The sequence below is a fragment of the Chlorocebus sabaeus genome, chromosome 22 (assembly GCF_047675955.1).
Source record: "Chlorocebus sabaeus isolate Y175 chromosome 22, mChlSab1.0.hap1, whole genome shotgun sequence".
In the NCBI taxonomy this organism is placed as follows: Eukaryota; Metazoa; Chordata; class Mammalia; order Primates; family Cercopithecidae; genus Chlorocebus; species Chlorocebus sabaeus.
The window spans coordinates 47,126,360-47,152,506 of NC_132925.1; the positions used below are offsets into that span (position 1 = coordinate 47,126,360).

At 51.0% G+C, this 26,147-nt stretch overlaps 1 protein-coding gene across 6 annotated transcripts in view; it reads right to left on the reverse strand.

The window, feature by feature from the left end:
- Positions 1-26,147, reverse strand: part of MGLL (monoglyceride lipase) — a 136,394-nt gene that overhangs the window by 4,711 nt on the left and 105,536 nt on the right. For 3 of the 6 annotated variants that reach the window (XM_007985459.3, XM_007985458.3, XM_007985461.3), the window contains 2 exons: positions 16,599-16,688; positions 1,106-1,321 (listed from right to left, as the gene is read on the reverse strand). In XM_007985459.3, coding sequence (XP_007983650.2) covers positions 1,106-1,321; positions 16,599-16,688 — 306 coding nt within the window. Of the gene's footprint in view, positions 1-958; positions 1,322-16,598; positions 16,689-26,147 lie in introns of those variants that run through there. The other 3 variants (XM_038003470.2, XM_038003469.2, XM_038003468.2) reach the window with 1 other exon arrangement.

Consider the following 26,147-nt stretch of genomic DNA (forward strand, 5'->3'; position numbering starts at 1 on the left):
GGGGGGGGGGCGGGGGCAGAGCAGAGCCTTTGCCTGTCTTGTTCTTTGGGCCTGACAAAAACTTAGGGCCCCATAAATACTTGAATTAAAGAAGGGATGAATGGCTAGCTGGGTAAATGAATGACTAATCTTAGTGGACTCCTTTTGCAGGGATTTGCAAGGGTTCACATTGGTGTAAGGGAGGTCTGAGTGATGCTCTCACAGATGAATGCAGTGTTCCACTGTGGCTTTTAAAAAATCTATTTTGCTGGGTGTGGTGGCTCATGTCTGTAATTCCAACACTTTGGGAGGCTGAGGCGGGAGAATCACCTGAGGTCAGGAGTGAGCCCAACATGGTCAACATGGTGAAACCCCATCTCTACTAAAAATACAAAAATTAGCCTGGCATGATGGCAGGTGCCTGTAATCCCAGCTACCCAGGGGGCTGAGGCAGCAGAACCGCTTGAACCTGGGAGGGAGAGGTTGCAGTGAGCCGAGATGGCGCCACTGCACTCCAGCCTGGGCAACAGAGGGATACTCTGTCTAAAAACAAAAACAAAAACAAACGAACAAAAAAACCCAAAAAAGATATGTAGTCTTTATGTCTAATATTCCAAGCCGCAGGGCCTGTCCTCAGGGTCTCTGTCTGCAGGGCTAGCTCTGACAGCTCCCTTCACAGAGCAGGCTCTGCCAAGTCCTGCCAGCACCTGTGTGCTCTGAGCCCTCTGGTGGCCACGGCTCCCGGGCCACTGCAGCCACCGCTGGTGCAGAGGGAGGCTTGGGCATTACACGTGTCCTTGGAGCTTGGACATGCCTCTCTCTCGGGATATTTATTTGCTCAGTGCCCAGTTGCAGATTTTTTCTTGCCTACAACATCTTTTGATTGTTCTTTTTTCCTTTGAGGCTCATTCATGCAAAACAATTAGCAAATGACTCGTGTGTTCTCTTGAAATTCATAGGCTCCTGGGATTCCTTTTATTTATTTATTTCTTGGTCAAGCAGGCTGGTCCCTATCCTGAGATCTGGGAGGTGGTCCTCGGGGGTCTGGGCAGATGTGTCCCAAGGGGTGCTGCCTCCCCACCCTCCCTCCACCTTTGGGGGAAATGGGCAAGTGGCAGTCACTCACCTTGAGAGTCTTGTCCTGGCTCTTGGCTGACTCCATGAGCAGGTAAGCCCCTTTGCTGTCACACAGGCGATCGGCAGAGCCCTGGAGCAGCAGGAAGGGCACCGTCAGCTTGGGGAGGGCGCGCTCCACCCGTGAGACAGCATTCAGCAGCTGGATGCCAAAGCACACCTTCAGCCCTGCCCGGCAGATCAAGGGGTCTGAGTTATAAATGTCGACCTGGAGAAAGAAGGAGAGGGTTCCATCAGCATGGGCAGGGCTCACTTCCTTAAGCCAGACCTATTTTCTGGTAGATTTCCTTCTGCTCTGGCCTGAAGGGTTGATTCCATTCAGGTCAGCTGGGCTTGGGTGTGGCTCTGAGGGCCAGCTGTGTTCACCCACAGACTTCATCTGCACCACTGGCAGTGCGTCTCCTTTCAGGCTTGAGGGTTTCACATACACACGGGTGCCTGTAGAAAATGTCAAGTATTCGCCGGGTGTGGTGGCTCACACCTGTAATCCCAGCACTTTGGGAAACTGAGGCGGGCAGATCACCTGAGGTCAGGAGTTCCAGAGTAGCCTGACCAACATGGCAAAACCATGTCTCTACCGGTTTTTTTTTTTGTATGTTTGTAAAAATACAAAAATTAGCTGGGCATGGTGGCGGGCTCCTGTTATCCCAGCTACTTGGGAGGCTGAGGTGGGAAAATCCCTTGAACCTGGAAGGCGGACTTTGCAGTGAGCGGAGATGGTGCCACTGCACTCCAGCCTGGGTGACAGAGCAAGACTAGGTCAAGAAAAGAAAAGAAAATTTCAAGTATTAATTTGTATTTTTAAAAATATAAGTGACAATATATTGTTCACATCAATTATTTTATTAAAAAGTAGCTCTGCAGCTGTTTTAGCATTTGATTTTTGTTCTCTGTCTCCACTGATGTGGTGTCCACCTGGTGGAGTGGATGAGGGGCAAACAGTAAACTGCAGGAACAGTTTACTGGGGTCTGTGCTAGAAAGCGAGGGCCTGTGCTAGGAGCCCCCGGAGGGGCTTCAGCCAGGCACTGATGACGGGCTTTGGGGTGAGGGACACCCAAGGGCAGGTCTGGCTGTGGTAGGCTCAGTCTCTGTGAACCTTAAGGCTACACAGGATGGTCAGAGGCTCTGACAGGGAGGCCTGGGCCCTGGCTGTGCCCAAGGCCATCTCTGCCCCTCTACAGGACGTGGGTCTTCCCTCCTCAACCACCAGCCGGTGGATCTTGCCTTTCAAGGGGCTGCTCTCTCCCCTGTCCTTGCTCTCCTTGGCCTGTCTGGGTTTCTGGCTTCAGTCTTCCCGCCTCGGTAGAGACAGCTCAGGCTCCACTGCCCTGATCTCTAGCATCTGTCCCACAGGATCAGGGGATAAGTTTCTAGGACTCTCTCAGGCCCATAGGGGGCAGGAGTGAGCCCCGATGCTTTTTTTTTTTCCTCTTTTGAGAAGAAGTCTCGCTCTGTCACCCAGGCTGGAGTGCAGTGCTACAATCTCGGCTCACTGCAACCTCCGCCTCTAGGGTTCAAGTGATTCTGCTACCTCAGCCTTCGAGGTAGCTGGGATTATAGGCGGTGGTCACCACACCCAGCAAATTTTTGTATTTTTAGTAGAGACAGGGTTTTGCCATGTTGGCCAGGCTGGTCTCAAACTCCTGACCTCAGGTGATCCACCCACCTCAGCCTCCCAAAGTGCTGGGATTCTAGGCATGAGCCACTGCTCCCGGCCCCATGATGCTTCTTCACTCATGTTCATCATCCTTGCCAGTGGGTTCTTGGTGGGTTGGGGAGGGGCCACGTGGTGAGGACTGGGTGAGGGTCAGAGAGCATGTGGGGACGAGAAAGAAACATGCTGCCAGCTGCTCCCCGGGCAACCAGGGTGCCCACTGTGTTAGGACTCAGCATTTCCAAGAACTGGGCTACACCCCTTCCATTACCACCCCTACAAGGCCTTGGCCAGAATTCCGGACCACACCAAGTGGGAGAGGCTGTCCTACAGTCACCCCTGCCATCCCTGGATTCCTTCCCATGCTGGGGACTGAGCACCAAAAACCAGACCATTTGTGTAAAGCCACACGAGACAGATTAGCCACTTCCTGCAGCTGAGCTGGCATGAGTCCTGCTGGGCCAGGCCATCTGCTCAGAGCCTGAGAGGACACGGGACTGGCAGGGCAGTTCATGGGGGCCCATGGCCAGGCCCAACCACAGGGGGTACTTCCCCAGGGTCAGCCAGGAGCCATGAGGGAAGGAGGGCTGTAGGGCCTGCAAAAGAGCCCGGGGCTTGGGGTCAGTGGAGTCCCCAACAGCAGCACCATCTACCAGCTTGTGCTGGGCTGCGACATGCAGGGTCTCACTGAGTAATAAAAGTAATAATAGTTACATCTGAGCTCTGTCTGTCTGCCCAGCACTAAGTGTTTTTGCGTGCAGTAACTCACTGGGCCTCCATAACTCCCCTGTATAAGGAATTGCTCTCATTCTCTCCATTACACAGAGGAGGAAACTAAGGCACAGAGAGGCTTGTCAACCTGCCTGCTGTTAGTTGCCCCAATTCTTGTTCTCCCCTACAGAACCTTGATGTTTCTTTGGGTATACAACTGCTCAGAATAAAGATTATATTTCCCAGTCTCCCTTGCAGCTAGCAATGTGACTTGTGGTCACATGACCAAGTTCTGACCAATAGAAAGTAGGCAGGCAGGGGCTGTGTGCACACTCTGGCTCTAGGTCTTATTTTCTCCTTGCCCCATAGAAAGAGTCAGGGCCACGTGGACAAGGTTCGCCCCTGGAAGCCAGAGCAACAAGATGGGTGTCCTGATGCCGAGAAGTCACACCGTCTCTTGGTTAAGCTGCTGTTGTTGGGGGTATGGGTTCCAGCAGGCTGGCCATGCCCTGGGCTGTGCCACCACCCCATCCCATGCTGTCTCCAGGGCTTCTGTGGGATCTGTGGGGTGGGGGCCACACCGTCGACCCTGCTGCCAGCAATCTTACAACCGCCTTCTTCCTGCAGCACGCCTGCTGCTTTACCCTGCTGACCCCGAGCGTCCTGGGCACAGCAGGCCCTTGGGGACTCTGCTTCTGAGTTTAATTGCACTGATGGCCAAGCGGCTTCCTGCTCTTGGCTTCGTTTTCCATGTCTTGATCACGTAGGCCCTGTTTACACAATGGCCTATTCTGGGCCTGGGGCCCAGCCACCAGATGTGTCAGGGAAAGGGTAGGCCCCTCATGTGAACCACAGCCCGGACTGGGGGTGAGGGGCAGAGGGAAACTGGGACCAGGAGGTGGGGGAGGGCTGTACCACCTGGGGAGATTGAGGCACAGAGGGGCCAAACCCTCCCCTCAAGTGGCAGTTCTGGCCCAATCACAATGGCCTTGATTTTTTGACAGCTTAAGATCTCAATCCACCAAAAGTCCTAGGAATGTGTCTTGTGGCTCCCAGGAAGGAGATAGCCAGGCCCCTTCCTCCCAAACCAGGCCCAAGCCCAGAACATGAGCCCATTCATTCAATATGGACCAAAGAGTCAGTCCCCAAAGATTCCACACTGCATGATTCCACTGATGTAGTGTTCTTCATGTGACAAAACTAGAGAAACAGAGACCAGACTCACAGCTGAAAGGGCCGAGGAGGGTGTGGGGCAAGTGGGGAGTGGACGCGGCTGCAAAATGGCAATATGAGGGGTCCTTGTGGGGATAGAGCCATCTGTGACTTGACTGTGTCAAGGTCAGTATCCTGGTTGTGATACTGTCCTGTCATTTTGCAAAATATCACTGCTGGGGGAAACTGGGTAATGGATGCATGGAATCGCTCTGTATTATTTCTTACAGCTGCTTGTGAGTTACAGTGATCTTAAATGAAAAGTTTAACTAAAAACTAATAGCAAAGGCCCAGGCTTTGGCACAATCTCTCGCACCCCCACCTTCCTGTTTAGCTCACCATGGCTCCCACCAGCTGAGACCAGGGTCTGCTGGGGACACGGCAGCTGGAAGCAGGAGCCCAAGCTGGGGACCCAGGTCCAAGTGACCACTCCACCATGGCTCTAGAGAACTGATTTCCTGGGGAGCCCCCACTGGCTGAGAGCTGAAGTCTTTTTCCCCCAGGGTGGGGTAGGGAGTATGGTAAAGCTCTACTCCTTCCTGGGCCTCAGTTTCCCCATCTGGGGACCCCAAAGGCTCCTCTTGGGTTTTAAGTTTCACAAGCTGGCCTCCTGTTGAGCTGACAGCCAGGAATACACCAGCTGGGGCTTCTGAATTTCCAGCACCGTCTCTCTGTGGGAAGAAACTTTGCACTAAAGTGCAGTAAATACAGCTGCAATCCTCAGCTGGGAGTTTTCTTACACTTATGGTTGAGCAAAATCGAGACACAACCCCTGCAGTCAAATCTCTTGACCCATTTTTTTTAAACCATTCCATGATGAAATGCAATATCACAGTTTAATTAGAATACTATGAAAAATAACTCATGCGTGGAGCCCTTGACTCTTTACTAGGTGCTGTAGCAAGTGCTTCACTCGTACTTGCTCATTTAATCTTCACAGGAACCCTGTGATGTAGGAACTATTATTATTACCTATTTACATATGAGGAGACAAGCTCAGAGAGGTTAGGTGACTCACCCAAGGTTACACAGCAAGTAAGAGGCAGAGCCAAGGTAAGAACCTAGGCACTCTGCCACTGCCATCAGCATTCTTAGCCACTTACCATGCTCTGCTGCCTGTCTCGAGAGGAGAAGGTGAAGATCAGTGCTGGGGTATAGACAGCCAGGAGCTGTGCAGGTGGCAGGGGCACTAGTGCCCTCAGAAAAGGCAAGAATAAGCAGATGGGCCTGACAGATGGTGAAGTGATCTGGTGGGGCCCAGGGGTTACCGCCCTTCACAGCCAGCCAGAGGCGATAGGGGAGCCCCTCTGGGCACAGACAGGCATGTGTCCCCGTGGATGAACCCCTAATCACAGAGAAAGACAACCCAGCAGGCTTCATCCCTGTAGATCTGTCCACAGCTGGCTCTTCCTGCCTCTCCTTCCCTGCAATCTCCTCCCTTTTCCTATGGAAGCCTCACCCTTCCACCTGGGCTTTAGAGTCCATCCCGGAATTCCCACCTTCTTCCTCCGTTGTTTAGATCTCTCTTAATCCATTGCTTTCCAATACAGGGAACTCGGATAGCCTTCCCTGGCATAATAGAGAAAGAGTGCACGACAACTCTAGCTGAGCGATCTCTGTGAAATTTAGAAACCTGCAGGAACCCTAACAGGAACTGGCAGGTCTTTGTAGAGACGATGTCCTCATTTCCCACCTTTGTCTTGAATGGCCGGAGACATAATTTGTGGTAGAAAGAGCTGGATGAGAGAGAATCCTCTTGTGATGGCTTCTGTCTCCCATCACAAACGGCTTTTCAGCCCCTTGCTCTTAGCTTAATTAACATTGTCTACTCCACTTTCAGGCCTCAGCTCAGCCTTCCCAGACCCCCACAGACTCTGCTGCCCCAAAGCCCTTCTCCCATGCCGCACTTGGCCTGGTCTGCAATCAGCACATCTCTTTCCACATGTCTGCCCCACTTGAGGGTCAGGGCTCTGTCCTGCCCTCTGCATGTCCTGCACAGTGGCTGGCACAGGGAAAGCCCTTGGTAAACTCTGGTGCAATGGATGAAGAGGCAAACCATTCCCTAATCCAGCCCAAGAAGTAGCACCTTTGGGTACTGAGAGACCTTACTCATGGCAGCTGAGAACTGCTGGCCGCCTCCTGGCCAAGCGAGTGTCCACAATGGGAATGAGACTTGGGACCCTCGAAAGCAGAGGCCCTTGTCATTTCATTCAGTGAACGACTTTTCTGCGTGCACACATGGAAAACCCCGACAGCACGCTTTTGGAGCTGCTTGGCATTGCTTTCCTTCAGTGCATTGTGCTGAACCCCAGGCCCATGGAATATCCTAAATGCAAATAAGAATGTATTTATTAGGGCGTGATGGTGCATATCCGTAATCCCAGTACTTTGGGAGGCCAAGGTGGGCAGATCACCTGAGCCCAGGAATTCAAAACCAGCCTGGGCAACATGGTAAAACCCTGTCTCTACAAAAAATACAAAAATTAGCCTGGTGTAGTGGTGCACACCTGTAGTCCCAGCTACTGGGGAGGCTGAGGTGGGAGGATTGCTTGGGCCCAAAAGGTGGAGGCTTCAGTGGGCTGAGATCATGCCATTGCACTCCAGCCTGGGTAAGACAGTGAGAGTCTGCCTCAAAAAAAAAAGACAAGAAACAACAACAACACAAAAAGACAGCAACAACAACAAAAAAACAATGTCAATGTCCTGTGGAAGTTGGTCTGAATTTGGAACATGCTGAAGGCTGGAAACAGCTGTGCTTGGTGTGGCTCTGGTGTGCTTCCTCTCCCACACATCCCCTCCCAAGCCTGTAGCACCCTGGTCACTGCTGTCAGCTCCCAGAGGGCTCACGGCATTGGGTCCCTGCCAAGCAGAGGTGGGTCCCTGTCATGCAGAGGTAGGTCCCATTTCAGACTCACAGATCTGTACCTGTCCCCCTCTGTGAAGAACCCTGTGGTACTTCCCACAGGGGCTGCAGGGCAAAGTCCTAACTTATTGGTATGGCCTGTGACACCGCCATCCCTGCCCTCCCTTAACACTCCCCACTCCCCTTGACCCCAGGGCACTTGCACAGCATGTCCCCTCAGCCTTCAGACCCCTTCCTTGGCTGCCGGTGGAGTTTCTCCCTCCCTATCAACCCTCGGCTCAGCTGCCCTTCCTCCAGGCAACCTTCCCTGGTCCCATGTGTGTCATCCCTGGACCCCTTTCCTCATGTGCTTGTCACCTGCACTACAGACTGGCCCCGACACCTCCGTTTCCACCATCCCCTTCCATGCCCTTTCTCTTATCTGCCAGCAACCCTGTTCCTTCTCTTCAAGGCCCAGGTTAAGCGTTTCCTCCTGTGGACAGGTGCCCAGACACCCTTGCTGACATCCGCGCTTCTCTCCCCGGGCTCCCGTATCTTTGCCAACACCTCCTTCAGTGGGCCTCTCTCAGAGCTGTGATAGCAACAGCTCTCACTTGCTAGGGTCCACACTGTGCTAGGTGGCTGTGCAGTAATCTGGAGGGATCTGAGGAAGGGCAAGACTGAGTGTGGCTTCCAAGGTCACACTGAAGAGATGGAGCAGGGTCCAGACTCAGGTCCTTTTGGGAGGCTGTGCTCTTCCCACTGAGCCCACCGCCCCTTTCCCCTCTGCACCACCGCAGCCGATGGGCCTGGCCGGCAGGGACAACAGGGCAGTCTATGGGGTGTCGCAGCCTCCAGCTCTAGCCTGGCCGGAGTGGGATCCCTGAGAAAGTTTGCTGGTGTGGTGAGCTGCCTGCAGGGTGCCAGAGGGGAGATAGGCCCTGCCTGACTCAGCAGAAAGCCTCTCCGGCTTGATAGACCCAAGCAAGCCCTGCCTACCAGGAGGCCTGAGTCCCCACAATGACCTTACCCTGCCTTGGGCCAGCCCTAGCTGGCAGCCAGCCTCGGTGGCTGAAATTCCTGAACCAGACCAGGGCCATTTGGAAAGAAGATGTTGCTGCACATTCTCCTCTCCTGGAAGCTGCAGTGCCATTTTGGACAGAAAGAGGATAATCAAGGATCAGCCTACATTTCTGAGTTGCCACTTAATCAAGGGTGTGCAAATTAATGAGCATTCTTTCCTCCAAATTACTTTTTACTATGAAGGTTTGAACTTCTGGACATCCTGGCATTTGTTGGTTTGTTTTTGAGACTCTCTCTTGTCGCCCGCTGGAGTGCAGTGGTGCGATCTCGGCTCACTGCAACCTCTGCCTCCCAGGTTCAAATGATTCTCCTGCCTCAGCCTCCTGAGTAGCTGGGATTACAGACACACGCCACCATGCCCCACTAATTTTTATATTTTTAGTAGAGATGGGGTTTCACCATGTTGGCCAGGCTGGTCTCGAACTCCTGACCTCAGGTGATCCACCCACCTCGGCCTCCCAAAGTGCTGGGATTACAGGCATGAGCCACCGCACCCGGTTCTAGCATCTGCTTTTAAGAGCAGTGAGCTAGGAATAGCTCTGCAGGTTGCAGCCCTGGCAAATGGGGAAAGCTGTTTGCATAGCCCAGTGCCACCACTGTCTGCTCCCCCGGGATTCCTTCTGCAGGGCTCCAGAGTCTTCACAACCAGAAGTGATGCAAAAAGTCAACCTCTCTTTGTCCTTTGGAGTGGAGGGCCCTGGAATGTGGTTCTGAACACAGAAGTGCTCCTGGGTGACCACCAAGGGAAAGGAAAAAGCAGCCACCACATTCTCCACCTTCTCACAGGCTCAGGGATTTGAGGAATAATAAGAGAAACAAGAGAGAATTCCCGGGTCTTGCAGGATCACTTTCATAAGTACTGATCACAGAACAGCAAAATCATGCAATCTCGAGTCTTAAAATCAAACGGTGACAACTGTGGAAATTGGAGCATGGACTAGATCGAGGACAACAAGGAGGAATGACTGTTACTTTTCCTAAATGTAAAAATGGCATGGGGTCCTGTGTGAAAGCCTCTGTTTTGAGCCCTTCCTCTTGGGCAACCCAGGCTGAAGTATTCAGGCACATTCAAGATCATGGAGTCTGTTTACTTTCACATGGTTCAGCCAAAACACAGTATCCACTTCATGACATTGGATTTGGCAATGACTTCTTGGACATGACACCAAAAGCATAGGCAACAAAAGAAAAACAGATAAACTGGACTACGTCAGAAAGAAAAAAACCCTTATGCCTCAGAGGACATTATCGGCAGAGGGAAAAGGCAGCCCACAGAATAGGAGAAAATATTTGCAAATTATATTTGTATGTGGGGTTAATATCCAGATAAGGGGTTAATATCCAGAACATATACAGAACTCCTGCAACTTAACAACAAATAACAAACAACGCAATTAGGAAATGAGCAAAGCAAACAATGGGCCAGACAATCCTAAGCAAAAAGAACAAAGCTGGAGGAATCATGCTACCCAATTTCAAACTATATTCCAAGACTACAGTAACCAAAACAGCATGGCACTGTTACAAAAACAGACACATAACCAATGGAACAGAATGGAGATCTCAGAAATAAGACTGCATATCTACAACCATCTGATGGTTAACAAACCTGATGAAAACAAGCAATGGGGGAAGGACTCCCTATTTAATAAATGGTGCTGGGAAAACTGGCTAGCCATATGCAGAAAATTGAAACTGGACCCCTTCCTTTCACCATATACAAAAATTAACTCAAGATGGATTAAAGACTTAAATGTAAAACCCAAAACTATAAAATCCCTGGAAGAAAATCTAGGCAATACCATTCAGGACATAGGCACGGGCAAAGATTTAATGATGAAAATATCAAAATCAATTGCAACAAAAACAAAAATTGACAAATGGTATCTAATGAAGCTAAAGAGCTTCTGCACAGCAAAAGAAACTATCATCAGAGTGAACAGACAACCTACAGAATGGGAGAAAATTTTTGCAATCTATCCACCTGACAAAGGTCTAATATCCAGAATCTACAAGGAATTTAAACAAATTTGCAAGAAAAAACCAACCCCACCAATAGTGGGCAAAGGATATGAATAGACACTTTTCAAAAGAAGAAATTTATGTGGCCAAAAACATATGAAAAAAAGCTCAACATCACCAATCATCAGAGAAATGCAAATCAAAACCACAATGAGATACCATCTCATGCCATTCAGAATGGCAATTATTAAAAAGTCAAGAAACAACAGATGCTGGTGAGGCTGTGGAGAAATAGGAACACTTTTACATTGTTGGTGGGAATGTAAATTAGTTCAACCACTGTGGAAGACAACAGAAACACCATTTGACCCAGCAATCTCTTTGGGTATTACTGGGTATACACCCAAAGGAATATAAATCATTCTATTATAAAGATACATGCACACATATGTCTATTGTAGCACTATTCACAATAGCAAAGACATGGAATCAACCCAAATGCCATTCAATGATAGACTGGATAAAGAAAATGTGGTACATATACATCATGGAATACTATGCAGCCATAAAAAGGAACAAGATCATGTCCTTTGCAGGGACATGGATGGAGCTGGAAGCCATTATCTTCAGCAAACTAATGCAGGAACCGAAAACCAAACACCACATGTTCTCACTTATAAGTGGGAGCTGAACAATGAGAACATATGGACACAGGGAGGGGAACAATACACACCAGGGCCTGTCAGGGGGAAGGGCACGGGGGGAGGGAGAGCATCAGGATAAATAGCTAATGCATGTGGGGCTTAATACCTAGGTGATGGGTTGCTGGGTGCAGTTAAACCACCACGGCATGTGTTTACCTGTGTAACAAACCTGCACATCCTGCATGTGTATCCTGGAACTTAAAATTAAATTAAATTTAAAAAAAAAAAAAAAGAAAAACAATAGACAAGAAATAGGAAAAAGAAAAGAAATGGGCAAAGGATCTGAAACAAACATTTCTCTAAAGAAGACATACAAGGTCCCAGCACAGTGGCTCACGCCTGTAATCCCAGCACTTTGGGAGGCCGAGGTGGGCGAATCACCTGAGGTCAGGAGTTCAAGACCAGCCTGACCAACATGGAGAAACCCCGTCTCTACTAAAAATACAAAATTAGCCTAGTGTGGTGGCACATGCCTGTAATCCCAGCTACTCAGGAGGCGGAGGCAGGAGAATTGCTTGAACCTGGGAGGTGGAGGTTGCAGTGAGCCAAGATTGCACCACTGCACTCCAGCCTGGGTGATGAGAGAGAAACTCCGTTTCAAAAAAAAAAAAGAAGATATACAAAAGGCCAAAAATCACCTGAAAAGACACTCAGCATCACTAACCATTAGGGAAATAGAAATCAAAGCCACACTGAGATGCCACTCTATACCCATTAGGATGGCTACTATCAAAAAACACAACCTAACAGATGTGGACAAGGATGTAGGGAGCCCTTGAGCACTATTGGTGAGAACGTGAAATGGCACAGCCACCGTGGAAAACGGCAGCGTGGTTCCTCCAAAATTACCAGCGGAATATGACCCAGCAATCCCACTTCTGGGCACATACATACCCAAAAGAACGGAAGCAGGGTCTGGAGTCGATATCTGCACCGCCACGGGCACAGCAGTGTTATTCACCTCTCAGCCAAGAAGTGTCTTTGGGAGAGCTTTGCTTAGGCTATGTTCCCGCGGGAGCCCAACTGAGCCCACATCTTCTTTCTTTCCTCCACTGCCAAGGCCCTACAATGTGCATGTCCCATGTACCCACAAAGGTACTTGAGAAAGAAACTCAGATGGGCCTGCTGGACACAGAGAACTCCTCAGTGTGTCCTGTATCTTGCTGGCAGCTGGGGCTTCCCTGACAGTCTCTGCAGTCCCTGGTTTTCTGCTGCCATTAAAGCATCCAACTTCCAGGACCTGCCTCTCGTGAGCTCAGAGCCGTTTCTCCCAGCCTTGGTGGCTGGCAGGAGTAGGGCTGGGAGCAGGTTTGGAGCTGGAACATCTACAGAGGGTGGTGCAGGGCGCAAAAGCAACGTAGCGCAATTCACACGCTCCCCCGCCACCACCCCACATGGAGCCATATGCCCAAGAGACTTTCCAGTCCTGTTGTTTTTTTAGAGCATTGGGAAATTTTTAGCTGCAAATACTGGTAATAAGACTGTCTCAAATAGACAAGTATGCTGTGGGGAATGTAAGTGATGAACGATGGAGAGCCACAAAATAAAATCTGCTAGCCAAACCGAGTTTGCTAGAAGGTTCTTAGCTTGTTCTCGGAGGGAACTCTCATGGAAGGCTGTGTCCTGGGGACAGGGTGGGAGGCTGAGGCCCATCTTTAGTTGTGGTTATGTTTAAGTCGAAGGCCTCAGCACGGCCGAGCTTTCCGAGACCCGGCAGGAGCCTTCTGAGGGCCTCTGGGCAGCATGGGTGCAAGACAGGCAGGCAACAGGGGGACCTGGAGCCGACTCCCCGACATTGGGCACATCCAAAACACCAGGCAGGGGAGACAAGAAAGGAAGAAAGGAGTGACCACTTCTTACGGCACCTGGGTGCTCAGAACTCAGCATGTGGCCTGTCTGAGGGAATATAAACTGGCAGATGCACAGGGAGGGCCTCCAGGGTATTTATAAAGAACAGAGACTGGGCTCTAGAAGACAAGTGGCCTCAAGAGACAAGCAGCTGAGGTTCCTAGCGCAAGGTGTGCTCGGAATCATGGCCTCTTTGCCTCCTGCCTCCACCCCTTCCACAGCCTGGGAGAGGAAGCAGTGCATTCCCCTGAGTATGTGGATGGCTGAGGGCATGGGCAGATGCTGAGCAGCCTCTCCTCCTCACCTCCTCCCACAGCGTCCTTGGCCATAGAACTCTTTAGAATCACATTCAAGGCTTCTCGGAGTAGGAAGGGATTCATCACATTCTGATAAAGCCTTTTTTGGGGGGAATGATTACCATGTCAGTATTCTGATGTTCTGATCGGGGTCCCTAAATGCATTGACAAACATAGTAAATGTCTGTGTAGCAACTTCTTTGTTCCTTGGGTTTGATTGCCAAGGGCACTTGGCCCGGAGTGTGTTTTTGGGCAAGTGACTTGCCCTTTCTGGGCCCACACTTCTACAACTACAAATTCTGGTAACAAGACTGACTTCCTGGGGTCATGGTGACACCAGAAGGGCTCTAGTGTCCGACACAGAAGAATGATGCCATCATTGTGCATTGGGTAGTGTTGAGACAATAAAAAGTCTTCTCATGCCTTTTTTCCCGAAGGTGTCACACATGCAGGGACAATGTGGCTCTATCGGGTGGCAGCTGCGGGGCAAGGCAAGTGAGGAGAGCCTACTAGCAGTGCTGGGTGGGTTGTGAGAACGCTTGTCACAGCAAACACCAAACATTCTGCTTTTGACATTCCGGCAACAGAGCCAACCTGATTCCCTTTGGAGAGAATTCCAGATCTTCCCTGGGACCTGCGCACCCTCCGGTCCCAGGCCCCTGCACCCTCGATTGCCGGCCAGTGGCCCATCCCCCGTAGTCCTGCTCACTCAGCTTGTTAGGCAAACATTTCTTGGCGGTTTGAGGCTTTTATAGCTGCAGGGTTCCATGGGAAATGTCTTAGCTAAAGATGTGCCTCAAGACACCCTGATGTTAGATGCCTTTCCCAACACGTTTTCCCCTCGGCGTTGCTATTTTTAAAGCTCAGCAGAACGTTCAGAGGGAGATGCAGAGCTGCAGCAGGCGAGGGAGGGAAAGGCGTGCTCTTGATTTTTTCCAACTGCAGTCCAGCTTTGGGGCTGACCGGCCACCTCCCTTCCTCATGTCTTCTCAGCAGGGACATTTATTAGTGTTTCTAAATAAGTGATGACCTGGCCACCCAGAAACCTGAGGCAGGAGGGCTCGGACAGGGGGCTGCAGGTGGGGCAGGAACAGAGGAGGGGAGCCCCACCAGGCGCTTCTGTCCTGAGTAAGGCTGAGGAATATCTCATTATTGCAAAAAGGAGAGAAAAGATCTGAAATTGGATGCTTTTAAACAGAGCGGGTTTGGAATCTCTTTTTAGTACCTCTTTTTTTCTTCCTCTTTGCCCATGTATTTTCAGGTGTTCAGATAAACAACGTGGATTTGCACCTGGGTGCTTTGTCTCAAAGGGAGGCCCCTCCCTCCCTGATCCATCTTTCTCAAACCTACTGTTGTCCTGGCACCGCTGCCACAAAGATCACTGGTTTTACCAGAGACCACGCCTTCAAGCAGGAGCCCCCGCCCCACACTCAGTTTCCCTGACAAAGTGGGTCCCATACACAGAGCAATGGCCATGGGATGCGTGGACCAGCAATCAATTGTAAAACAGAAAACAGGGCTTAATTATCATAATTACTAGCTTGAGGGAGGCACCAAAGCATGGACTTTTGAATAAAATGGGCTAAAATCCCACCTCTGCCCATGACTAGTTGTGCCATCTTGAACAGGTTATTTCACCTCTCCAAGCCTCAGTTTCTTCATCTGTGAAATGGGGTTAATGTCTATCTCATTCGTGTCAGGATTAAATCAAACAGTGTATATTTGGCTTTGGTCTTTCTAGGTCCTAAAGTTGTGCTCTTTCACCGTATGAATCTGCTTTTTGGAATTAAAGATTTTTCCTTTACTCAGATATTGTTTCAGAAAGACCAGGGGCCACACATTGGCCCCTGATAGGCCCAACCTGGCCCCAAGATGTGGGTTTGGGAGGCACTGTGGGCTTTAGAACCAAATTATATTAGAATTTTAAATTAACGTGGATGGGTTGAACAGATCAGATGCCCTCTGGCTCCGCACAGGCCTCATGGCTCGCTAGTCTCTCACCAGTCTGATTTTTAAGCAGTTGGCCCTCAGAGGCCTGGGAGTTTCAACCCCTGATCTAGAAAGTCTCTTTCCTGCACACCACGGGCTATTCCTCTTGAGTTGCCCACTCTCTAAGTGACTCAGAGGGCCAGGGGGCCACATTTTATAATGAAGCTAGAGTCCAACAGCCCACGGAAGTTTGGGAACATCCCCAGAATGCCAGAGCACTGCACTCCACTTCCCAGGGCCCTTTAGGGAGCCAGTGATTCAATGATTTCAAACTCCTAAAGCAAGAGGGCAACTAAGGCAGAAGAGTGGCAAACTTATTTGCTTATTCATGAAGATTATTCTGGTGTCTTCTGGATGCTTCCTACCCACTAGCTGCAAGCCCACAGGAACCCTCTCCCATACCTAGACAGAGCACAGCTGGAGACCACACCTACCCAAGTTCCCAGGCTAGCCTCACCACTGGCTGACCCCAGGCAAGTCCTCCCACATTATGGGGCCCAGTTCGCTCATTTGCAATATGGGTCTGTCCTTCCTTTGCTACCGCTATCCTGAATTACTCCCAGGGATCCCCTTCCTCTACTCTCAGTGGGTGGGGATAATACTACCCTCCTTTCCTGGACAAATAATCTAGGCCTGGACAATCAGTCAGTAAGAATCAGCCCTGAGACTTTTGCTGGAAAGAGGTGCTGTTTTTCCACTGGGGTTGCTCAGATAAACCTGCTGGTGGCCCTCTTGGCCTTCACTGGGGGAAAGCCTGTCTGGGAATGAAGCCAAACCAGGGGAGATGAGAGCTGGGGAGAGACCGATGGAGAATAAGACTTTCGACGCCCTGGATTCAGCCATGTCTGAAGCCTTCAGTTCCATTCACCACAAAATCCCTGCTTTTGCTTAAATCACTTTGACTTGGGTTTCTGTCTCTTGCGACCAAGAGAGTTGACTGGTCACACTCAACTTCCATTGTCGGCTCCTTTCATGTTTAGAACACAGCTCAGGCATCATAGCCAACCCACCCTTTTCACCCAAACCTGAAGCCAACCATGTCTCACGCACCACTGTGTGCTCGTCACTTTGCACGGGGCCTCGGTGAAAGGGCAGTAGAGAATGCCAAGGCTGGAGCCAAAACTCTGATTCCCTATGGGGGCAGCCACCCAAGCTACCCCTGGGGTTTCGGAAAGCCTCTCACCTCTGTCTTATTCCGAGAGAGCACGCTGGAGTCGATGGGCCCGAGGGACAAGTTTGGCAGCACAAGGTTGAGCACTTTCGCAGCAAGGACCTAGCGGGGCAGGGAAAACAAGAGCTGTGAGTACAAGTGGCATCCACGCCCGGCTCTTCCGCAGTGACAGTTTACAGTACATTAAAGAGAGTGACGCCCAAACTGAACATCAGCCAGGTTCATCTCTCAAGCCTGCATCCTCAAGCCTGCATGCCCAAGGACTCTCCCTTCTGACTCAGCCTCTATTCAGCCTGGCTCTGCTCCACCTGGGAGAGCTGGCCAGGCAGCCACCATGCCCAAGGCGGGAAGTTGCATCTGAATTTTGCCTGCTCTATACCTCCCCATGATTGCTCATGGGTTGTAATTTTGCATCACTGGCAACAGCTGTTCGGGCTGAGCTCTGGTACCCAGGCCATTTCCCTGGGGTACTGAAAATACACGGCAGGCGCAGAATCACCCAGATCAGCTGAGCACGAAGCAGGACAGCGCGGAAGGACCCACAGGAACCATACAGAGGATCTGTGCATCCATTTCTCTCGGGGGGAAGTAGAAATAGCACCATCCCGATGAGAAGGCTGTGTGGCGGAGGGAAGGAGAACTGGGTTTGATTCCTAGCTCTGCTGACTCGTGAACATGGGCTGGAATCTCCACATCGCTGAGCCTCCATTTCCTCAGCTGCCAGTGGGACCTTGACCCTCCCCCAGAGGACCACGGGGAAGGTGAATAACACCTTGTGTGCAGAAGCCCAGGGAACACAGCAGGAGCTTAATACATGCTCACTGAACTTGAGCCTGATTCAGGCCCAAACCTTCCCACCCCCTCCCCCTTTTCTCCTTCTGGATCTCTTGTTTTCCCAGGAAAACAGAGAACCCAGATATCACACTTCTGCCTTCAGAGAGGGACAGTTTTCATTTCTGCAATGTGCACAGACATTTGGGGATGAAAGATGCTATTTCAAAAGTGAGCCGTGAAATGCTGAAATTAGAATCGGATGGAAGGTGGCAAGCAGTGAATTCTCAGTGCACATCAAGGGCACAGGGCCCATAGCTCAGTACCCTTGGCAGAGGGCAAGGGCACTCATGGGCACCGAGGAAGCACCTTCTGGTGCATTGGGCACAGTTTCCCGATTTTTTTCTTTTTTTGAGACATAGTCTTGCTCTGTTGCCCAGGCTGGAGTGCAATGGCACAATCTCGGCTCACTGCAACCTTCACCTCCTGGGTTCAAGTGATTCTCCTGCCTCAGCCACCTGAGTAGCTGGGATTAAAGGCACGTGCCACCACCCCTAGCTAATTTTTGTATTTTTAGTACAGACGGGGTTTCACCATGTTGGTCAGGCTGGTTTCAAACTCCCGACCTTGTGATCTGCCCGCCTTGGCCTCCCAAAATGCTGGGATTATAGGAGTGAGCCACGGTGCCCGGCCAGTCTCCCAATCTTTATAAAAACCCTGGGAGGTGAGGCTTCATCTCCACTGAACAGGTAAGAAAATGGAGGCTCAGTACCACGAGGTCCATGGGAGGGGCCCCGGGCTGGGGGGCCACTTTATGTTCTTATGCCACATGGCCTGGATTACTCTGTCTCTGTCACTGTCTGTGTCTCTCTCCACAAATGTGACCCAGAGCTCTAACCTTCCCGTGGGTCTCAACACCAGCGGCCGCTGATGTTCTTTTGGGGGACAAGAGTGCTGTGCTTGCCCACCCTCCCTGTAGGCCAGGGCTAAACCTTCCTGTGTCCTTGGCCTGCACAAGTGCGGCGTGACCGCCCACCACGATTGTTTCTCAACCATCCAGTATCAGGCAGACAGCAAAAAACGGGCTTTTCTCCTAAAGGGCTTTGCTCCACGTGCATGAACCTATTCAGAGTTCCATGCGGTCAACTCCCCTTTTCTCAAATGGTAGAAATCAGTAATTCCTTCTTAGTGCAAAGGTGGCAGCCCCCTGCCTCTGAGGAGGAAGCTCACTGCCCTCCAGCCTTGGCATCCAGGCAAGCAGATCTCATTCTGCAGCTGCCACTGTGCCAGGTGCTTTGCTGAGCCCTGGGGTCTGACTTTGACCGTCTAGTGTAGAAGCATGTGACAGCCTGACTTCGAGCACTGTGCAGGGGCATGGTGTGTCTGCACAATCAGAGGCCTTGCAGCGTGGCCGTGATGGGTCGGGAACATTCAAGAGTCCAGCTGGTGTCACGGGCCAGCTCCAAGAACAAGCCTGGGAAAGGAAAACTTGGAATTCTGGGAACTCTGCACAAGGATTAGGGTATTTTCAAACACGGATCAAATGTCTGTGAACTCCAAGAATTGGGAGCTCATCTGCATTGGGATCTGTGCTTTCAAAGGTTAAAACAATCTAAAAATGAGAAAATGGAGTGGATCAGTGCATAAAGGCAGTGGGCTGTGGCTCTGTGGCCTTCACTAGACTCTGGCTGTGTAAGGACGAGTGTACCAGGGCCTTAGCTCTCTCCTCCAGCAGTAGTGATCAAGGGCCACACTGTGAGGGAAGACTTTTGTGTTCCACAGTTATGAAGAACTCACTTCTAGATATTCTGCTGTTCTCAGTACCCCATCACTTCTGCCTGACGCTGACAGTGTGTGTGTCCATGAAACACCACAAACACCTCCTCCCAGTGCTGCCCTGAGAGACTCTGACTGTATCGGCTGAAGTGGGGCCCTGGCATCAGTGCCTTTTAAAAATTCCCTAGTGATCCTGTGTGCAGCCAGGGCAGACATGAGGCTGCCAGCTGTGGGGGGATCCCCGCCACGCTCAGGAACTGCAGCAATGCTCTGTGTGACAGGATGGTGTGCAAATGCCAGGCTTGCAGGCGCTGCTCCCAGGTCAGCCCACCTGCCTGCTGGGGCCCGCACAGCCTTCTCAGGGACATGGCTGTTTTATGTAAGCCAGCTTCCTACCCATTCCCTGACCAGAGGGCTCAGAGCCAAGAAAAGGCCCAGGGACCCAGCACCTCAGCAGCGCCTGCCACAGAGGTGAAAGCAAGAGACCACCCAGCATCCACGCCATTTCGTTCAAGCCACCACCAGATTCCTCATTGTGCCACCATTGTGTTTTGGGGACCCATCACCTGATTCTGCGGGGACCTGGGCCCGGAGGTGCCGGCCCATTTTCAAGATCGGTCATTTGTGAAGACAGACTTACCTTCATCCTTGAACATATGTTTCTGCAGCTGGCACCTTTTAACCCAAAAGTTTTATACCAAAAAGCAACAAGGCCTCTACTTCCAGGCTCTGGAGAAGATGCTGACAGCTTAGGATCAGCGCCTCAAGGATCAGCACAGCTTGAGCCATCCTTGAAGTGGTTTCACAGGGGATGGGGAAGGGGGAACAGAGAGCCAGAGAGAGGCTGCCTCCAGGAGAGAATCACAGCAAGCCCTATTCTGTCCTCTCACCCAGCAAGCCTGATTTTCTTCCTCCATGAACAGAGGAACTTTTGCAGTTAAAGGAAGCTTTTAAGAAAAGCGCTTCATAGGGGAAAAAAAAAAAGAGGAGAGCCACTTCCTGAGAAGTATTTGCTTTAGAAAATGAACAATGCAAGGGGCTGCTCCCTGGAGGGAAGGAAGTGATTCCTGGCAGCGGAATGCCTCACCATCCCCTTCCAGGTACAAAAAGCCAAGGCCTGGGAGGCCTCCCCCTCCTATAGCTGTGAATGATCTATTGCTGAAAGCGCAAACAGGAGATGTGGGGAGAGCACATCCTGCTCCGGAGTGGAGGCAGAAGGTGACTTCCGCTGCATGCATCCAGCTGAGCGCTGGCTGCCCAAGGATTGATGGGGCAAGCAGCCACCTTGCTCCCCTAAGGGAGCTGCTGCCAGCAGGTTCAGGATGAGGGAATGTGCCTAAAAGGACAAGCTTGTAACAGTAAAACTCCCGTGGCTGATAGTGTAGATGAGGCACTGGTGTCCTAGTGATAATAACTGGTTGTTCTATCACGAATGTAGATGGAGGAACACGCCCTCCAGGAATGCCTGGTGCAGATTCTGCAGACTTTTCCCAGTGAATGCGCACACAGGCGTGTCCTGGCACTAAATCCCTAGGAATGCCACCCCAAGAACAGAAAGATCTCAGTGCATAGACGGTTGCTGAAGCCCTGGGTGCAAATTACACCAGAGAGAGTGTACAAAAAGGCAGGAGGGGACCCGGGTGGATACACCATTCACAGGAAAGGTACAGAAAGAGAAACCCATGAAGGAAACTTCTAGAGTCCTGGGATTCCCTTAAAATGATCTGTAATTCCCTGTCTTCCCAGGAAGATGGAACCGTCTGTACTGTTCTGTTCCTTCAATCCAGTTGGCGTATGGCAGTGGGCACAGCATACCCATCCCAACATCCCAGGGCCTCCCTGCTCAGTGTGGTCCTCACACCAGCAGCACCAGTGGCTCCAGGGTCACCTGGCTTCTGGGTCAGGGTCTGTAGCTTTGCAGGGCTCCTGGGCATTCGTGTGCGTGGTGAAGTTTCAGGGGCTGGCAGTGTGTGTGTCCATGAAACACCACAAACATCTCCTCCCAGTGCCGCCCTGAGAGACTCTGATTGTATTGGCCGAAGTGGGGGCCTGGCATCAGTGCCTTTTTAAAGTTCCCTAGTGATCCTGTGTGCAGCCAGAGCAGAAGTGCTTCTGACAGGCACTGGCTAGGATGGGGGTGCACACGTTCATGCAGGGCAAGCTGCCCTTTCAAAGGAGCCACCATAAGAGATGTTTGCATGCCCTGACCTTCAGCTCTTTTTCTAAAATTGCATAGTAAGTTCCAAGCCACATTTCCAACAAGACTCAATTGTGTAGAGGCAAAACTTTTAATGATAACTTCATGGCTTAAAAAAAAATTAAGTGTTTAGCCTCTTCCCCACAAAAGCTCCAAGAAAGAGGAGAGCTGCCACTCAGGGGCAGGATGCTTTGAACAACCGCAAAAGAGATCCCCTTTCCCTGCTGCTCGTTTAATATTTGTTGATTTCATGAGCCTAATCTCTTTTGAAGGAGGAAAGGGTAGGATGGGAGTAGAAAGAGCTAAGCAGAGGAAGTGGATTGATTGTGCATGAAGGAAGGCAGAACGGTTGAGCAGGGGACACTGAGGTCACATGACGAGGAAGCAGCGGGGAAGGAAGGAGTCATGGCAGGTCCCACACCTGGATGGATCGCATTGCCAAGGTTGATCAGATGACTACTGCTCCCGCTCTCCCACAACCTCCACCCTGAGCTGTGAGCATACCAGGGAAGCCTCAGAGGGGAGGTGCTCACCCAAAAAGGATTTGGAATCCAAAACTGTAACGTTCTTGATGCCTTTTCCATCGAATATTTCAAAATCCCCGAATAATCCTACAAGAGCATTGAGAGAGCCTTGGATCCAGCTCAGGAGAGAGGAGCCCCTGCATGGCTCCCCCATTGAGGTGAGACCCCCTGCACCTGCCCCATGACCCTGGCAAAGCCAGGTTTGTGCAACCACACAGCTCCCAATTATGCCAGCTCAACTCAGACCCCCGGGGTCGTCGCCTGAGGATAAACTGGGACCAAAACCCATGACAAATGGCTACATAGTCACTGGACCCCAACCCCGGAAGAGACAGGTGATGAAATGGAGAAACCAGACTTGGAGACATGAGGCAGGCACATTTGGATTTGAACTTTGATCCTGAATCCTTGAGAAAGTCTATGATCTCAGTTTCTTCATCTATAAGACAGGGATAATTAAACTAACTCTGATGGGATGCTGGGAGAGCCGCATGAGACCCAACTGCTCTGGAGCAGGTCCCTAACTCTCTTCCTGGCTTCTGGCCCTAAGGAGAGGCCCAATAAATAGGTGGTTGACTGAACGAGTGAGCAAATGTCATTCAAAGTAGAGACTTCAGGAAAAGCAGTGACATGCAGCTTTGCAACAAATGATGCAGTCACCCACAAATAGGGCAACTCTCCCACAGCTGAAGTCATCATCTTGATGAGCAAGAGGTTTGAGGGGCGTTCCTGCTGCACCATCGTGCCTGTCACTTTAAATACTAGAGACAGGCACAAATGCCTTTATTGATCCAGAAGGTTTTAATGGCTCCCTGTGATCATTTCTAAGTGAATTTCACTTCTGCCAGTGAAAGCCTTGCCATGAGGAAGGCAATTACAGATGCTGTTTCCTAAGTGGCTCCCGTAGTCTGACCTGTGCACAGGAGGCTAGGACCCTCCCGCCTTCCGCGGGGCGACGCTATGACAAGGGTCATGGGATGGCCATGTGGGGGACACAGCAGGGACCCTCGGGGTTGCACCAGATTTTCTTGAGAGTGAGAGGACACCTTAAGGCTGTCATAAAATAGAAAGTGCTGTGATCCTTTGCCAGTGACCCTTGCTGGGAAGGCCAGGATACTTGTTTTCTGATAGATCAGGGGCTCACCAAAGATGTGTGGCAGGAGGCTTGCTAGGAAGACAGCTGGTTCCTGGAATCACATGTGTCTAGAAAGCCCAACACCTAGCTATTAGCTATTAGAGAGCAGGTGCCTGCAGGACAGAGGAGAACTAACCCCCATGGCGGCTCATTGCTGCTGCCTAAAGGGCCAGTGCATAGCTAAGTTCTGGGATCCTGGGTCCAAATTCACCTGAAGCTTGAAAGAGTGGCCATGTTCAACTCGTTTCCCCTCCATCCCTGCAACCTCCCACTGCCCCAAGGGCCTTCTGGATTCTATGGCTAAAAACAGATGAGTGACATTCAGATGGGAGCGGGCTCTGTCAAGGGAAGCTGATCTCAGGTGTGTTTTGGGGTGAAAGGGAGTATCCTGGCACGCTCGCTGGCCTGAGCTCGTGCTCAAGCTGACCTTGAGCAAGGCATTTGGCCTCATTTCCTTGTCTGTAAATGGGGAATAATTTCTCCTCCTTCCAGGGCAGTGCTGGAGAGGAACGGAGACAACGCATGTCAGGCACCGAGTACTGGGCTCCCAGTGGCAATCCCCTTGTCCCTACTGGGCGAAGTGCCCTTCTTGGCGGGGAGTGGAAGTATCTTGAAGCACTGGCTGACTCCTGCATCCCTGTCCCGGGAACCCAAGGGCAACTTTGGCAAACAGGGAGAGGTCATTTAGAACGATTATTCTCCGGTAGGCTGAGACCTCCATCCCTCAAGCTTAGCCCAGGGGGATTTTTCTCTCCCAAAAGGCTCCCAGAGAAAGGAGGGGCCTTGCAGCCTGCAGTTGCTCCTGAGTGCTGTCCCAGACAAGTAAGGGTGGGAAATCCCGAGGGGCGCCTGGTGCTTGACACTCTTCCAGCTGGGGAGCCACAGTTCCACCTCTGTAGCCAGGCACGAGCCGCAAACCACGGTGAAAACCCCACGGAGCAACCTCACAAATAGCCAGATTTGTTCTGATGCGTGGAGTTTTTGTTTCTGAATTTCTGCCTCTGCCACTTTCTCTGCGAAACCACTTTCTCAGCAGAGACAACGTTTGGGGCCCCCCATCCGTCCTCATTGTCTCATCTCCAGGCTAAATATATCCCAGCTTGTTGAAAACCAGCATCCACATAAGAACCAGATGGTGGCGAGATTTAGGAGGGTGGGGGCGATCTGGCGTTCTCACATTGCAGGGGGTGGGGGCTGGCTGTCTTCCACAGGCCAGGCTGTACTCATAGACTGGGCGTCTCATGCTGCCCCTTACTAACTGGGGGAGTTGCTCTAGAAGGTGCCTGGTGCCGGGGAACTGTTGAACAGCTTGATGGATTGAGCACTGTCTGAGGAGTCAGGAGGCTGGGTCTTGACTCTGCTCTGCTGCTACTCACAGCCACACTCAGGGAAGCCCCTCACCCCCACCACCAAACAGATTTCCCATCCAGAATGCAGGAGGGAGGAGGTGGGCTCTAGGAATTGTTCCATCATTGAGGCTTATAAGAGCAAACAACTGGAAATGACCCCAGGGCACCCTCCCTAAACCAGGACCTATCCCTGCAGTGGGACCCGTGGTAGGTCCTGATGGGGAAGGAGCACCAAAAGGTTGCTAAGCAAAACCACAAAATAAAACCCAAAACCCACAAAAACAAACACACCAACCAAAACAACAAAAGCAAACACAGAGTACCCCCGACATGCATGGAGCAAGCTCCCATTTGTGTGAAGAAGAACAAATGGAGTGAGCGTTGACGGGAGATGCAGAGACTCTCGTTGGTACCATGGGTTGCTGCCCATGCCAACAGGCAGAGAGACTCTCCCTGCATCCTCTTTCATATCTTTTGAATTTTGAACCATAGAAATGTCTTATTCTTAAAACTTTTAAATGACATTAAAAAATAGATCCTGTGAGACTTTCAGGAAGGTTGTCAGACAAGACTAGAAAATGTGCCAAGAGTGATGAAGCCTTCCAGGGGCAGGGTGGACGAACGCATCATGGACTTTGTCAGCCAAAATTGCCAGAGATGCAGGAGCAGCAACAGATTTCAGGGAGTGGAGGCTGGGCCCTCAAGTCTGGGGCAAAGGGAAACCTAATTTGTCTTGATTAATAAGAGGAGACCTGTGTTCCCCCAGGGGCAGCTGGCTCCTGATGTCACAAGGTGATCCATTAGCACAAGGCTTTGAGAGGTCACAGTGGTGGCCTTGCCCAGAAGTGCCCCTCCCCTGGTCAGTATGGAGCCCAGGGGGTCTGGGAGGAAACCTTGTTCGTTCCACCTCCAGGACCACCTGCCAGGGTAGCCCTGTAGTCCCTGGCTTTTCTGTAAGAGGAAACATCTACTGCAGAAACATCCATTTTCTCCCCTGGGGAAATATCCTAGATGGGGAGTGGGCAGCCCTGAATTCAAACCCATCACAAGGGCTGCACAATCCTGACCAGCCATTCATCCTTCCTAAGCCCAGGTTTTCCCATCCGGAAAGTGCTACTATAACCTGCTCCTGGGCTGGAGGGGAGTTAAGTGAGACAATGCCTGAGAGAGCACAGTGCATGCCTGGCATTGGCTGAATTTTGCAGACCTGCATACAGCAAATCTCATGGAACACAGCAGGAACGCCCCTGATGCTGAGTCTGGGCCTGCTTATTCTACTTAAATAATTAGAACCATAGTCACAGGAGATGTTGAGTAGGTCGTGCCTCCCCCTGCATGTTCCAATGATGAGATAGTGCACATCCAGGCATTGTGATGCTAAGGGACCTCGATCACTCTGTGACAGACCCCTGGTACTGTCCCACACTACACTGAAATTCACTCATGATAGTCAATTTCAGTAAGTCCGTGATTTCCTTAAACTGGAGTAAAATTCAAATGAGATATCATCCATCTCTCTTGCAAACTAAATAAATCATCGTTCTCTGGCTAAACTATCAGATAGTCCCTGATTTCTCTTTTGCCAAGCCCAGCCCCATTTCAGATGGCTGAGATTTTCTGTATTTAATTGAAAGACTGTCTCTAGAGCCAGGAGCAAGTCTGTGGTCATGGGCTGAAGGAAACCCTTTGAGGATGTTGTTATAAGGTTTCATTCCCTGTGCTGTGTTGAGGAGAGTGGGGTGGGGGAATAAGAGCTAATGTCATTATTTAAATGATCCCATAGTCCATAGGGTAAGCCTGTGGATGATG